Consider the following 15,238-nt stretch of genomic DNA (forward strand, 5'->3'; position numbering starts at 1 on the left):
GTCGGTTCTTCCCCAGGCCACCCTCCTCCTTCTGGTGGCCAGATGCCCATTCTCTACCAGATTCCTCAGGAAAAGTTTATGGAATTAATGGTGTGTGTTCTTAACAATATGTCTGCAGCCGTGGTACTTGAAGGCCACCTTGTTGGAATATAAAAATCCCTGATCACACTTTATTTCCTTACATAATTTAAATGTGTTACTCCATTATCTTCTGGGGCAAGCATCGCTGTGGATGTTTGACAACCTCATTATCCTTCCTTTAAAAGTAACTGGGTCGTTTTGCTAGATTCTCAAAGGATTTTTTTAACCTTTTATTTCAAAGTCTGATTCATTTATTAAGTCATGCCATGGTGGTAGCTATTTTCAGTCATTCTTCTCCAAAAATCAGTGTATTCTTTCAGTGTATGGTTTCAAACCTTTTTTTTTTAACCTTAGAAAAGTCTTGAATTAGGGTTTTCAGTATTTCTTTTGTTACATTGCTTTGGTTTCTTTTTTTAGGGACTCAGCCTGTTACACCTTTGTTTGATCTTCTTTGCCTATCATCTGTTTCTTTCACTCTCTGTCAAAAAAATTTAAAAATCTTTCTTCATTTATTTAAAAAATAAAAAATTATTGGGGCTCCTGGCTGGATCAGTCAGTTGAGTATGTGAGTCGATCTCAGGGTCATGAGTTTAAGCCTTGCATTGGGGTAGAGATTACTTTTTAAAAAAGTATTATATATAATTTAAAATTTTTTTATTTTTATTTCAAAAAGTTCTACAGAAAAAATTATAATAATCATACAGTGAACCTATTTCTTATTATTTCTTTAAAACATTGTATTTAAGTCCTCCTGAGTTTTCTTTTAAGGCGATACACGTTTATTTGCTCTCGTGATCCTCGTTTTGTCTTCATTTCTGAAAATATGTTTTTCTTTCATTAAAAAAATTTTTTTCAGTGTTTTTATTTTTGAGAGACAGAGAGAGACAGTGCGAGCAGGGGAGGGTCAGAGAGAGAGGGAGACACAGAATCTGAAGCAGGTTCCAGGCTCTGAGCTGTCAGCACAGAGCCTGACACTGGGCTCGAACCCACGAACCGCGAGATCATGACCTGAGCCGGAGCTGGACGCTTAACTGACTGAGCCACCTGGGCGCCCCAGTTTTTCCTTCATTTTTAATTCTTTATTTCTTTTACTTCTCTTTTCAAAGCATTCTTCTTTCCAGCCACCTTAATCTTTGATTTCTCATTCTCGTCTGTATTGTTCCTCTGTCGCTTCTACACTTCCCTAGCCTCTCTTAGCTTGTTGGCTTGGTTTTCATCTGTCTCGGGCACCTGTCTGGCTGGCTTTTATTTTCCGTAGAGGGACGGCCGTGTCCCTTACTCTCTGTGGTTTGAGAGTGCTGTGCGTGGAGCTCAGCTGCCCCTGGTCTTCAGATCATTTTTAAGTGAACCAGTTTCCTTGTAGTTTGAGGAAGGAAGGGGTGAGTCCGAAGGGAGTCTAGCTCAGGGCTCTCCGGCTCCCTCTTCAGGTGTCTTTGCAAAGTTCTTTTAATGCGACCTAGTACTTTCTAAGATCTGCTTCCCCTGTTCTTCCCCCTCTGGCTTATTTCATCTCATTCCTTAGCCGCTTTTGCCCCTATCTTGCTCAGTTTGTTCTGGTCCTAGACGTTTCTCCTCAGTGCAGGGCTTTGTCCTAGAGGGACCTTTCTGTGCTCAGTGCTGAGAGTCTGTGGGGCCTGGAGCGCCCCAGCACCTTGGGCGGGGGGAGAGCTGGCACGGCCTGGGAATCGGAGCCTGCAGAATTTGTTCCCGTTGGGCTGTCACACTTTGCAACAAGCACCTGCTGGCGACTTGGGATCCCACTGATGCCCGAGTGGTCAGAGCCCCCTGGGGTCTTGATTCTCCTTCCTCCCACACAGATGCTGTGCCACGTGGCTCTCCATGGGTGTCTTGTGCCCACGCCCTTGTACTTCCAGGATCGTGAGGGTGCCTTGTCCCTGGTTCTGTTGTAGTTTTCCAAGTTAGCCGTCTGCCCTTTTGTTCTGTGTGTCTAGTGGAGGGCTCAGGAGGGAGGAAAAACTGTGTCACTGGGGCCACCACCCCCCAGATGGTAAAACCAGAGTGAGCACCCAGAAACCTACATCTCCTCCTGTCGTCCCCTTACTTGGAAAAACTGAGTCTTAAGACTCTCCTTTATGAAAACTTTTAAACATACAGAATTAGAGAGATGAGTATAATGAACCCTTACGTGTCCATCGCCTAGTTTCAAAAATTACAAACTCAGGGCCCATCTTCTTTCATCCGAGCACCCCCCCCATTAACCCCTCCTAGCTTTGATTTGTTTTGAAGTAAATCCTAGCATTCTAACACATACTTTTTCTTTAAAGAAGAAGAAGAATCGAGTACTCAGGGATCAGAGAAGCCGGAAACACCTCTCCTTTGGCCTCGGAGAGGAAGACGAAATGTTAGCGAAAGGAGGTGACGCCATCCGGAGTCTGGGCCGAGGTGCCCGTCGGCCTAGAAGTACATTCAGAATGCGGCCTCTGGCGGGCAGGTCACCGCGCATGCTCCGTGGGCGCAGGGCGCTGGCAAGACGGTGCCTCCCGCTCCTGCCTGAGTGCTCTTGGTAGTGGAGAGCCCCCGTATGTCATCATTCGGGAGTACTTTGTACTAAGTCCCTCCGGAGCCTGGCTCGGCAGCTCCGTGTGAAACCCTTCCCGCTCTCCCAGCCATGGACCTGCTCCAGCCCAGATTGGTAGGGGAGGGTGCTCATTCTGCCGGAATGCGGCCGGTCCAGGACGTATCCCATCAGAAAACGGTTGTGCCTGCAGGAGGGGTGGGGGTGGGGGTGGGGGAGAGGCACATCCTTCCAAGAAATGTTTCTCTCACACCCAGCCATTCCCTGGGTATCACAGCAGGAAATTACTCATTACTGGAAGATCACCCGCGCCCTGTGTTGCGAAGGTCAGAGAACAGAGTTCTCAGTTGGGTCATCAGCACTTTGTTACTGAAGTCGTTACTTTGTATTCCGCGGCCGTCCTCACACTGTAGCTCTTTTCTTCATGCCACATTCATCGCTGTCCCTTGCTTCTTCCCGACCTGCTTCGCCCTCTCCCCTAGTAAATCCTTATCGGGCCCTGCTCCAGGGATTGGGCTGTGCTGGTGGACAAGCCAGACCTGGTGTCTGCTCCTTTGAGTGGCAGAAACTCTTGTACCATCTTTTCCGGAAGGCCTTTCCAGCCCCGGTGAATGGAGGCAGGAAGTTTAGGAAGTGCTCTGTGTGCCCTGGGCATCCCTAGGCACACGACGTGGGGCACAGGCCGCTGCCATGTGGTGCAGGCCCACTCCCCTTTCTGACCTTGGTGTGGTGACAGGAGCCGAGGCAGCGGCCCAGGCACCAAGCTTCTGGCTTGCTGCGAGGCAGAGTGGCCGTCCCTCTGCGCCCCAGGCCTCAGGGCCAAGGTTTCCTTCCAAGCAACTGTGCTGGGACAGACTGGGCAAAACAGCTCGGCTATAATAACGGTCTGGGTTATTTCCTTCCATGGACGCCAGTCCCAGTCTGCAAGGAGAAGCGACTGGCCCACAGAGCCAGGGAGACCTCTTTCCTCTGTACCAGATGTGGCTGTTCTGCAGTTAGTTACTCCTGAATTTACTGTTCCCGCTTTTATTAGCTAACCTTGATGTCTTTCCCCTTTTCCTTTGGAATAGATTTTCCCCTCTGATCAGTACTTCCTACAGTAATTGTGACCACAGGTGGTCTTCCCCCACCAAGTGGGAAACTCACTGAGGATGGGGACCGTGACCCGACTACTGCCTCATCACAGCATTTGGCACAGCTTGAAATGGAAGGGCAAACATTGGCTGGTATGTACAAGGATATATTGTGGTCTTGATTCTCCAAGTCCTCCAAACTTGACTTTGGCATCTTGTGTAAGAGTTTGCTGTAAGGAATATATTTGTTTGGCAAAGCCACTTACCTTTAAAAGAATTTTACAGTTCTGGCTTTTTAACTATCCTGTTGCCTAGTGAATATGTCTTAGGGAATACTCTTCACTCAGTAATCTTGCCAAGATTGCTTTTCGACACAATAGGGAAACATAGGTTCTGCTAGTGATTTGCTTGAGTTTATATATTGCTGTTATATGAAAACGTCACTAAATTTAGTGCTTCTAAAGTTCTTATTTAAAAAATTTTTTAAATGTTTGTTTACTTTTGAGAGAGAGAGAGAGAGAGACAAAGCATGAGGAGGGGAGGGGCAGAGAGACAGAGACACAGATGCAAAGCAGGCCCCAGGCTCTGAGCTGTCAGCACACAGCCCGATGCGAGGTTCAAACCCATGTGTCCCAAGATCATGACCTGAGCCGAAGTCGGACACTTAACTAACCAAGGCACACAGGTGCCCCTAAAGTTTTTTTAATTTTTCCTGATTTTTTGATCCATTGGTCCTTAGGATTTATTTTCCTGCTAGGCATTTTGTGAGGAAGAGTACCTAGCTAATTGTAGTATCTTTAAAGACTATTCCCTCTCCAGTAGCTTCAGTTATTTATGTGATAATAGTGACTCCAGTTTGTAGCTAGCAATATGTGTATGGATTTTGGTTCCTATATGATTGTAGTTGTGGCCTTGAGATCTTGAGCAAACCCTCTTGAGGACGGATTTGGCATCCATCAGCCTTCAAAAGCCTCTAAAAATTGATCATATGTTATTAGCAAAGGTTTATTGCCTCTTTCCATTGTGTAGAGAATGTGCTTTTTATATATTCAACTCTAAGAAGGGAAAACCTAAAAGCCCAAGGCTTTTGAGTGGAGGGGAGGAAGTGCTAGACCTTTAAAAAAAAATCTTGTCTTACTGAATTATGTTGAAAAGGTGGGAAGATGTACTATTTTAATTTGTTGAGATATTGCTACTTGGATATTATCTGAAAGTTGTGTTTTTAATTAAATATACTTAATAAAATAAAATAAAACAAAATTTGCTTTGACCAAAGTTAGAAGTCCAGTAACTGACATGGTGACCGGTGCTTTGCCGTTTTGTTTTGAACAGAATTGCTTATGAACATGGTGAATAGAAACAATGTAACTTTTAAAATTGTTATATTTGATACAAGTTTATATGTACCGTCATACATACTAGGTAAATATGGGGGGCGGGGAATTTTTTATATGAGAGCCATCTGTCCATTCTTTCCTTACAGAAGAGGAACGAAGTAACAGTATTCACTTAACCACAGGACGACTGTTGTAGGTTTTAAAAATTCCCTGTATTTTAATCTCTTGTGTTCCTTCTGAGTTTTAGTTTGCTAAACAGTTGCAAAAAACGAGTCTCCACTGCATCATCATCTTTAAGGAAGAACTCTACCTAATTGTAATGGTTCATCTAGCTCTGAAAAATAGTGATTTGTTCATTCCGAAATCAGAGAGATCCGATGCAGCTGTGTCTTGTTACTGTTGGCGTTTCGGACGAGGGAGGCGGCGCTCTCTGTAACACGCAGTTTGAGCCACGGTAATACAGAGCAGAGACCGTGCGGAATGTGGCGCAGCTGGTGAGCGCACTGACCCAGAAGCCCAGCGTGAAGTTTAACGGCCAGGACTGGTTGGAGTTGAAAATTGTAGCAGGAAGATAAACTTCAGGTAGATTAAGACTAAATGTTTTTTTTAAAAAAGTGATATTACCATATTGAGGAAGAAAGACTTTCTACAGTTACGAGCAGTAGAGGAAATGGCACAGGAAAAGGTCAATGGATTGGAATGCATACAAACGCAAAACTACTTTTAAACTTTTAATTACACAGGCAATGCATATTCCCTGTCGGAAATATTGGAAAGCAATAGAAAATTAAAAAAAGAAAACAACAAACCATTACCTTGCCAGCTAGCAGTAGCTAGGTTTTTAGTATTGCTAATACATTGACAGTTTTCTGATCATCCTCCCACATTTAAATCTAGTTCCCATACATTGAAGGTTTTAAATGTACAGATAAATTGGAAAAGTTTCCGGCACAGACAGAATTGGTGGCTTTAAAATACGTAAAGAGGTTGGGTGCCTGGGTGGCTCAGTGGGTTAAGTGTTCAGTTCTTGATTTTAGCCCAGGTCGTGATCGCATGTGATTGAGTCTCTAAGTGAGCTCTTTGCTGACAGCTCAGAGCCTGCTTGGGATTCTCTCTCCCTCTCTCTCTGCCCCTCTTCTGCTCATGTGCGTGTGTGCACGTACACTCTTAAAATAAACATTAAAAAAAATAAAACACGTAAAGAGGTTATATGAATAAGAGAAACACTAATACTCTCAAAGGTTGGTGGACAAAGGACAGACCACTGTGTGTGCTTCGTCCAGTGGACCCCGAGCACCTGCAGTGAGAGCTGCACTTCCTGGGCGCGCAGACGGCTGCTGGAGGGGGACCTGTGACGTCACTATCCGCGTCTCGTTCCAACATTCTGAGGCATAATCAAGATATAAATTGAAATGTGTGGACAGCGTATTTCTTCTTTACTTGATTTTCAAAAAACAAGGTAGGAGAAATTATTTGTCAGCTTGAGATGGGCCAATATTTCTTAAACAAGACAGCCCCAAAAAGTAAACCATAAAAAGGAAAAGATTGATACATTGAACTTCAGTGACCTTAAGAACTTCTCTGTTCCTCCAGAGCTACCCTTGGGTTGTTTCCAAGAGTAGCCCTGAATTCCTCCCACCCCTATCTGGCCCTCAGAGTGTGATTCCCCTAAAGAGGCAGAGTTTTGAACTTCTGAATTTGTGTTTGGCTGTGTGACTTGCTGTGGCCAATGGAATGTTGGTGATCATAACACAAGCAGAGGCCTGAAGAAGTTCTTGCTATTGAGCCTCCCCCTCTCTTGCTGCTTTTGAGAATTCTACAGTCACTTCCCTGGTAACAAGCTCCTGCTAGCCTATTGAATGATGAAGGACGTGTGGCTTACTTCTATCACCCTTGTCAGCAGCCGACCAAGCGTGAGGTGTGGATGTGAGTGAAGCCATTGGGCCACCAGCTGACCACAGGTGCATATTCGAGCCCAGTCAGTGACACATGGAACAGAGACAAGCCGCCCCAGCTCAAACGGCTGACCTCTGAGCCCTCTGTGTTTTGGGGCGGTTTGGCGCACAGCAAAAGCCACCTGCTACAAAGGAAGATACTTGCAGTGTTATGTGACCCCCAAGGGTACATAAAGAACACTGCCTACTATTAAAAAACAGACAGCCTAATAAAGCAAGGTGGACAAAGGCCACCTAGATGTCACTCCAACCATATGACATTTCTGCACTAGGTAAAACTATGGGGCAGTAACTTGATCAGTGGTTGCCGGGGGTTTATGGGGACAGAAGGACGGATGACTAGATAGAGCATGGGGATTTTAGGGCAGTGAGAATATTCTGTTTAATATTGTGATAATGGTGGGTCTGTGCCATCGTACATTTGTTAAAACTCCTGGAATTTACAAGGCAAAGAGTGAACCTTTCTCCAAAACACTTCAAGGGTTCTTATGGCCCGTAGCGATGGTATCTGGTGCTAGTGCTGCTACCTGTCCAGATGGCTTACGAGTAGGTGCTTGTGACGTGTGCCACCAGTTAACGATGTTTCAGTGCCGATGTAATGAATAAGGGACTTTAAAATAACTACATTAAAGGGGCTGTAAAGTCATTGCCGTGGTGTTATTTGACTTGATGCATTCAGATACGCTTTCTTGGGTAGTGATTTCAAGTAACCCTGAGTACCACGTGACTTCTTAATAGAGAAGCAGAAAACCACGGGCTACGGGCTCACATGGGTTTTTGTCTCTGGGAACCTCGTCTCTTGGAACTGGCTTGGCATGGTAAATAGTGAACGTACACCAAACCGAAGATTTCAGTGTGTGTCGGGGAGTCCTCTCCAAATTGGCCTGAGGAGATTTTCTCCTAAAGCCCTGAAGTTTGGGAAACCTTTGCTGTTTGTGTAGCAACATACTGAATTAGCTTTATGTCTGTGGGGTTGCATTTCACTCATGGATTAGGGTCTCAACAAAAGAATGGGGGGGTCTGTGGTTAGACCAGGTGGTCAGACACCGTAATGTCTGATGCGTGGGACTTGACACCTGTAGCGTGGTAGTGTTGCCCCCGGGCTCGCCTCCGTGCTGGCCCCCTAACTGTAATCCATGGGAAGAGGCAAAAAAGAAAGATGCAGGTGCCTGTAGAGGCAGGCGCTTTTGAACTGCTCATTCTGCCTTTTCCAAGAGTGTTTGGAGCCTGACGGTGGGGAGGGGGAGCAGGCAGAATAATGTCCACTTGCTTGGGGGCTTTAATGTGCCTTTTTCTCGTCAATCCTGTGTAACCCCGATGAACAGTCCTGGATGTGTCTGAGAGTTCCTGGGACAGCCCCTTGCTCAGAATTTAGCATCTGCGGTCCGCCCTAGGGGAATGCGAGGACCCTGATGGCAGGACTTCTGCCTCTCTGGTTCCTCTTTATACCCTTCCCGCCTGCACCTGCTCGGGAGATAATTAGAGGAGTTGGAGGGACTCAGTGAATCTAAGCCTTGCTTCCTTCCTCCTTGCACGGAGTTCTTTGGAAAGCCCTACGGAAGAGCTTTTTCACCTGCTTCCTCCTCTCTTCCCCAAATTCTCGCTTTATTTTTGTGGCCTCACTAAGAACTAATCACTTGATAGTGCTTTTAGGCACTGGTAACGTCTTCCTTCTTCATCCCTGAGCCCCCGTAAGCAGTGTCTAGAAAAGTGTATTACATCCAGAAAGTATTCAGAAAATTCACTTGTTTGAAGTTGATAATGCAAAAACCTTGGTTAAGGCAACAGAATCTTGGAATATTAAAGAAATTCTTAGCCAGGGCCATTCTCATTTTGATATTGTGCTTTCCTTCTGTTCACACCCCTCGACTATCCATGGAAGTATCCTGGCGAGCATGTCAGCGTTGTTTTCCCTTATTGCAGAGCAGGAATACCGTCTGGGTCCTGGAGGTCCCTGCCCGTGACCACTGACCACTGAGCTTGGGGAAATTAACCAAGGAGGGAGGAAGCTGGTGGTTGGCAGTCTGGCTCCCCGTAAGGGAAGGTGTGAGCTTCCACTTTTGTGTGTCTGCCAGCTACTTGTGTCCTTACTCAGCTGTCGCACTGTCCCCTGGCAGAGTGCCAGAGCCCCATGGCTGAGGGAAGTACTCACACTGTCCTTATGGAAAGCAGAAGGTAAACAAAACAGAAGCGAAAGTAGGTTCCGTTTTTGAGACTGTTCTCTTACAGGAATGGCTTTGTGGTTCTCAGCATTTAAAAAGATACTGGTTCCAGTGTGTTCTGTTGACATCAATTACTGTAAGTCTGATTCATTTTCTGCCTATTGATTTCTGCCCAAGGTGAAAGTCATGACATTTAACAGAAAACATAAGTGATTTAAAAAAAAAAGTATCCTTAGGACTGTAAAAATGAAGTTTAGAGTCTGTGACACTTCAAAAAGCAGTTTTTATACCTCTTTGCTAATGATTCTGCTTCATGTACAAATAGCGTAAAGGTTGCAGGAGCTTACTATAATGAACTCAGAGTGCTGTTTCGAAATTAATTTTATGTGCATCAGAGCTTTTCGGTAGTAGAAGATCATACCAGTATGCTTCCATCAATCACAGAGTTTTCTTAAAGATACGATCCTTCATTTCTAAATGAGTCCGATTACTGCAGATGGAAAATAATGTTCAGTTCTGAAACTGCACAAGACCTTCGAGAATCAGAAATCGCTATGAATTGCAGAGTGGCTTTGTTCTTGTAAATGCCTGAGGGCCATCATCAGTGACCTCGGTCCCTTTCTGTACTTTGAAGATCTCTGACTCTAAATGGCTGTGTAACCATCGAGTTGTTAAAAATTGAGTGATAATGTTAAACTTTGTTAAGCTTCCCAAAGATACCATAATTTATCTGAAAGATTCTTTATTCTTCATTGTTTGCCGCTTAGCGCTGCCCCTGCCATGTCTGGGTCCTGATGCACTGCTGCTCAGGTGTGCGCTGTGGCCCGCTCTCCCCGCCTCCGGACTGCCCCTCCTGTGCCCCGCTTCTCAGGCTCTGTTCCTCCCGCCTAGCCTTCAGTTTGTTTCTCCTCTGACTGTTTTCAGTATAGTGTTTATACCCTCCATTGAGGTTTTGTGTGTTGTTTTTGTTTTTAAATTTCATTTCCAAGATTTCTCATTTGTTACTTCTTCTGGTTTCTCTCTCCCTCTTTTTATTCATGACATCTTTAAAAAAAAAAAAAGATTCCTTCATTTATCCCCGATCTTGAATACGTTTACCTTTAAAGTGCCTGGCGGGGTGTATGATAAATCTCACGTGGGATGGATTCGTTCTCTAGCCGATTTGTCGGTTTCTCTTTTTCAGAGACGGGCCACCTTGAGCGGGAGGGCTTTTGTTTCCTTTGCGTCCGGTCCCTTTCTGTGTGAGCCGAGCTCTGCCTTGGTGCTCTCCTCTCCTGTGTGACTGACCGTTGTTTTGTGGTCCAAGCAGAGGATTTACATCAGAGTGTGGATTCGGTTCCACCATCACCACCAGATTGTTCCCCTTGCCAACTTCATGGAGGGTGTTCCGTACCCGCCATCCCTTGGCCCCTCACCTGGGCGGGGTGGGGGTGGGGTTGTGAAGCAATTTGATTCTGCTTTTGTCCAGGTCATTTCCCAGAAGGAAATGTTCTCTTAGTGACTTGTGATTGCATTATTTTAACCTCGCCCCAGACCAGCATACGAAATGACCCCGCACCGCCTTGGACGTTGGCAGGGTGACTGTGTAGACCCTGCTGCCTTTTACGTGCTGACCGGCTTTCCCTCCTTTCTGTGGCTCCCCTTCTCCAAGGTGCTGGGTTTACTTTTCAGCACCTTTCTTTATCCAGTGCATAATCATTTTAAAACCTAAACCAAAACAGCCTTGGCATTGGTTAGCTAAAATTTAAGCTCTTTATTATCTAAACATTTTAGTTCATCAAATTTAACAGTATCGAGTATATGATTTCTTGCACATTGATTCGAGAAAGGTAAATATAAAAATATTTTACTAAGGTTCTTGTAGTAAATAATATTGTTCCAGTAACTTCCATATATAAAGGATACAGTATTGCTTTCGACTTGAACGCCAGCCCCTGGCTTGGATGGTTTTTATATTTCTTAGAGTGATACAGAAGGACTATACTTTGTCATAACAGAAATCTTGTGTTCTCCTTTATAATGAGATTTATGATTAACAAGATTTGTTCAACAAGTTACTCTGAAGATGTGGTGTTTAAAATTTTAGACTAGGACCCCTCCCCCTGCTTCTATATATATCTCCCTGCTCAGCTGCCGCTGCGCGAGTTCCAGGAAGCGCGCACCCCGGTGTGCTCACTTACTGCGTTTTCAATGACCGCCTTTACTGCGCTTCAGCATTTCCCTTCAGTCAGGCGTGCTGTGTCCGTTTCTGAGAGCAGGACCTCCATAAAGGACTAGGTGACAGCTCGGAAAATCAAATTCGGCAACCATTTGTAAACTGGGGGTGGGGGGAGAAAGGCTGTCGAAGGTGCTGAGGGGCTCAGTAGTTCACGTCAGCTCTGGTGAGTGCAAGTACTCCTGGGGGGTTTCTTCCTTTAGACTTCCACAGCAGATCAGTCAGCACCATTACGAACTCAGCCTTTCTGCTTTGAGTCTACACATTAGTGAACTGCTCTTCAGTACTATCTTGTCATGAGACTCTGTGTCCCAACTGCAAAGCAAAATAATAATAGTAATTACTATTATTCCAGTAACTTCCATTTTGTGACAGATGATCGAGGATGGGATTGGATCAGACATTTGCTTACACATACTCCCTTTCAGGTACTTATCTGTCCCATGGTGAAGTGTTTGGTGCAGAGGTAGGGACTCTGAGTTTCGGGAGCCTTTGGAGCCGCTTGTCAGTTCACTCCTCGAAACCCGGCTGAGTCGTCTTCTGGGCCAGGGGAGCTGGGGAGGCAAGGACCCCAGCTGCTGGTGGCTGCCACGCTGTCTACCTCGTCACATGCTGAATAGTTTAAAAGTGACTAATGCCTTTTACCACGGGGCCAGTAAGGGACACCCGGTTGTGGGGCTGAAGGCAAAGGGTGTTAAAACCAAGCCTGCTATGCTTAACGCAACGGATGTGTTTACTATAAACATGAAAATATTTCTGGAAGGCTGGGCTTTTAGGCCTGTGTGTTTAAAAAAAAAAAGTCTTAAAAATTGTCAGCTTTTCATCCAAGTTTTACTTCACCTAATTGGATTTGGGAAGTGTTTGAATAACGGACGACGAGCTTTCTGAGCACATACAGAAACGGATTCACCCTGGGCCCGAATTCCTCCCGATCCTGGCGCTTTCTAAGTACGGGAGCCCTCGTATTCACTGGGAGGTTATCCGTTACCCCGTGAAGTGAGTGGGGCAGGATAGGAACCAAGAACTAGCCTTAGAAATGATTCAGGTCATGTTACTTTCTGTCCCGTTCTCTTCCTTGGCTCCTTTAGAATTTCTAGTTCAGATGTTTCGTGTATACTTTATCAAGCATTTGTAGCACAGCTTTCTAGCCCAGCTCAGTCATAATTTTGGAAGAACTTAATTTTTTCTCTCAGGAAAATAGTTCACTTTGGAGATGATTCAGATCATTTTGAGTGCCCAGTGCCTGTATAAAATGAAACCATGTTATTTCAGTCGTTAACCTGTGAGCTTTGACCAACTTTGAGCCTGCTTCAGTAACCCATTATACACATTTTCTCTAGGAGATCATGAACCTCGGACATCTATTACACATGCTGTGTTATTCTGTCACATTTCTGAAATCTACACTAAGAATAGGAAATAGGCTCTTGAAAAGCCAGTAAAGAACTGGCTGGGAGAGGGAAGGGTAGGTAAAGAATCTATGTGCTCTGCATTGGTATATTTCACGTTGTTTGTAATTTCTCATTCAATGAGATCTGTCCCTAAAATGCTGAGGTACATACACTTTGATTTGGAAGTATTGGCATTTCTCTTTAACGGATGCTTCTGGAAACCTGTTTTATGGCAAGTTCTTGACTTCCCTTTTGACTTGGCTCCCACATTTACCTTGGCATTCATCTTCTTTTCATCCACCTTAAGGCTTTTATTTATTTAATTTAATTTAATTTAATTTTCTCTGTGGAAATTCTACACACTTGTTAGATTATTTATTCTTGGTCAGTATAGTAAATGGTGTAAGGATATTTTATGCTGATGATGGAAGTCTCCTTCAACTTGTACATCGGTCAGAGTTCTGCTTTTCCGACGGCTGCTGGAAAGTTAGCTTTAGCTTCACCACAGTTTTACATTACAGAGATCTTGTTGTGCTGTAATTCTGTGAAGGTTTTTGGTGTAGTCCATTTGACTTCCAAAGCACTCTCTTAGTCACCTTTAACGTTTTAAGGTGCTTTATGACTCCTCAAGTTTAAGACCGTAACCCTGGCATTTTATTTTATTAAATGAACTATAAATCCTTGTATTCAGAGCTGCACATGTTTCCCATATGCTACTGTAATGTAGAGAAACACTGAAATGGGTGTATTTTGTGGGTTACAGTTGGTTAGAAAAAGTCACTGCACTTAAGATCTGTGCATTTCACTCTATGAATTTACCTTAATTTTAAAATCAGTTTTTAGGGGCACCTGGGTGGCTCAGTTGGTTGAGCGTCCAACTTCTGCTCAGGTCATGATTTCGCGTTTCATGGGTTCGAGCCCCGCATCCGGCTCTGTGCTGACAGCTCAGAGGCTGGAGCCTGCTTCGGATTCTGTGTCTCCCTCTCTGTCTGCCCCTTCCCCGCTTGCTCTCGGTCTCTCTTTCTCTCAAAATAAAGACATAAAAAAATTTTTTTTAACAAAAAATAAAATTAGTTTTTAAAAAAGTATTGTATGAATACCTCTTATTTTCTCAACATCTTTACTAAATGACATCATCAAATTCTACTTTCTCTCCCTCTCTCAAGCAACAAAACAGCATATATTAATAAAATCCTCTGGCTGGATAAAACCAGTTGCCCACAGTTCCTCCTATCTTGGCCGTATTTCCGCAGCGTGAATATTTGTTGGCTCAGTGGCGGAACTGTATCGGTCATTTCTTCCATCTTTACTCAGACTCACCGGCTGGATTGACCCAATTTGTTCACCCCCCAGGGCTGAATTCGTATCTGTTGCTAAATGCTTCCAATGAAATAGAGCAACAGATTTGAGACTTAGATTTTTATTCCTTTGATTTCTTTGTCTCTGTTGCATGGCATTTCCGTGCAAGCGTAATCTCCTCCACAAATGATGGGATGGGTGTATTCTGCTGGATTGTTTTGCTTAATCTCGGATCGGTTTATCATCTGCAAACACGCTTTTTCAAGTTATTAGTTCATCTGTAGCATGAGTCAAAACCCCTCCCAGCCATTTTGCAGCTTTTTAAATAAGTAGAATAGCAGAATGTGGTTTTTGTTTGTTTTTTAATCCAAGTCGAGTTTGCACGTGGTCTGAGAAGCATGGGTCTCTGATAAACGCCCACACCGCAGCCCCGTTACCGCAGCCCCGCCCCGCGGCCCCTCGCCGCAGCCCCTCACCGCAGCCCCTCACCGCAGCCCATTACCGCAGTCTCTGCTCACAACCATCTTCAGCTCTTGAGCTGCTGCTTCGCATTTGTGCATGTCTCCATATTTCCAGGGGAAGTGTTTATTTTCTGATTCATTAATTTAGACCTTCACGCCGGTGGAGGATTTCATTTTCTTCAACAGCCATATATTCTGCTTTTCCTCTCCTAGGCGTCCCCTTCCCCATCTCCCAGTATCTCACATCTTTTGGTTAAAACTATGTTCGTTTCCATTATTTGCCTGTGCACACAGTCACGGATAACGTTGTCCTGTAGTTTCTTTTTAGGGGTGCCTGGGGGGCTCAGTCAGTTGAGCGTCCAACTTCAGCTCAGGTCATGATCTTATAGTGTGTGAGTTCGAGCCCCGCACCGTGCTCTATCCTGACAGCTCAGAGCCTGGAGCCTGCTTCAGATTCTGTGTCTCCCTTTCTCTCCACCCTTCCCCCACTCAGGCTGTATCTCCGACTCTCTCTCAAAAATAAATAAACGTTAAAAAATAAAAAAAGTAAAGTTTCCCCGTAGTTAATACTTGCCCTGTGTGCTTTGATTTGCATGGCAGTCCTCCTGCCTGATCATTCTTCATGTCTCATAGTCTCTGGGACCGTTTTCCACCAGGCCAGGCAGCGCGGGCCAGTAAGAGTGCACCCCGCGTGTATCACTTCACCCTTTCTAGTGGCAAAAAGCTAA

General features: G+C 44.8%; 1 protein-coding gene across 9 annotated transcripts in view; it reads left to right on the forward strand.

Annotated features, from left to right (window-relative positions):
- PTPN1 (protein tyrosine phosphatase non-receptor type 1) overlaps window positions 1-15,238 on the forward strand; it is a 65,067-nt gene that overhangs the window by 25,551 nt on the left and 24,278 nt on the right. Inside the window, exons 1-3 of one of the 9 annotated variants that reach the window (XM_029916753.1) lie at window positions 3,761-3,843; window positions 5,396-5,609; window positions 6,269-6,486. The exons of 4 other annotated variants lie outside the window; for them this stretch is intronic. In XM_029916753.1, the coding sequence (XP_029772613.1) occupies window positions 6,440-6,486 (47 nt within the window). In that variant the 5' untranslated portion in view covers window positions 3,761-3,843; window positions 5,396-5,609; window positions 6,269-6,439. Of the gene's footprint in view, window positions 1-3,687; window positions 3,844-4,375; window positions 5,610-6,268; window positions 6,487-15,238 lie in introns of those variants that run through there. 4 more of the 9 variants (XM_029916755.1, XM_029916756.1, XM_029916754.1 and 1 more) reach the window with 4 other exon arrangements.

The sequence above is a fragment of the Suricata suricatta genome, chromosome 12, assembly GCF_006229205.1.
Source record: "Suricata suricatta isolate VVHF042 chromosome 12, meerkat_22Aug2017_6uvM2_HiC, whole genome shotgun sequence".
In the NCBI taxonomy this organism is placed as follows: domain Eukaryota; kingdom Metazoa; phylum Chordata; class Mammalia; order Carnivora; family Herpestidae; genus Suricata; species Suricata suricatta.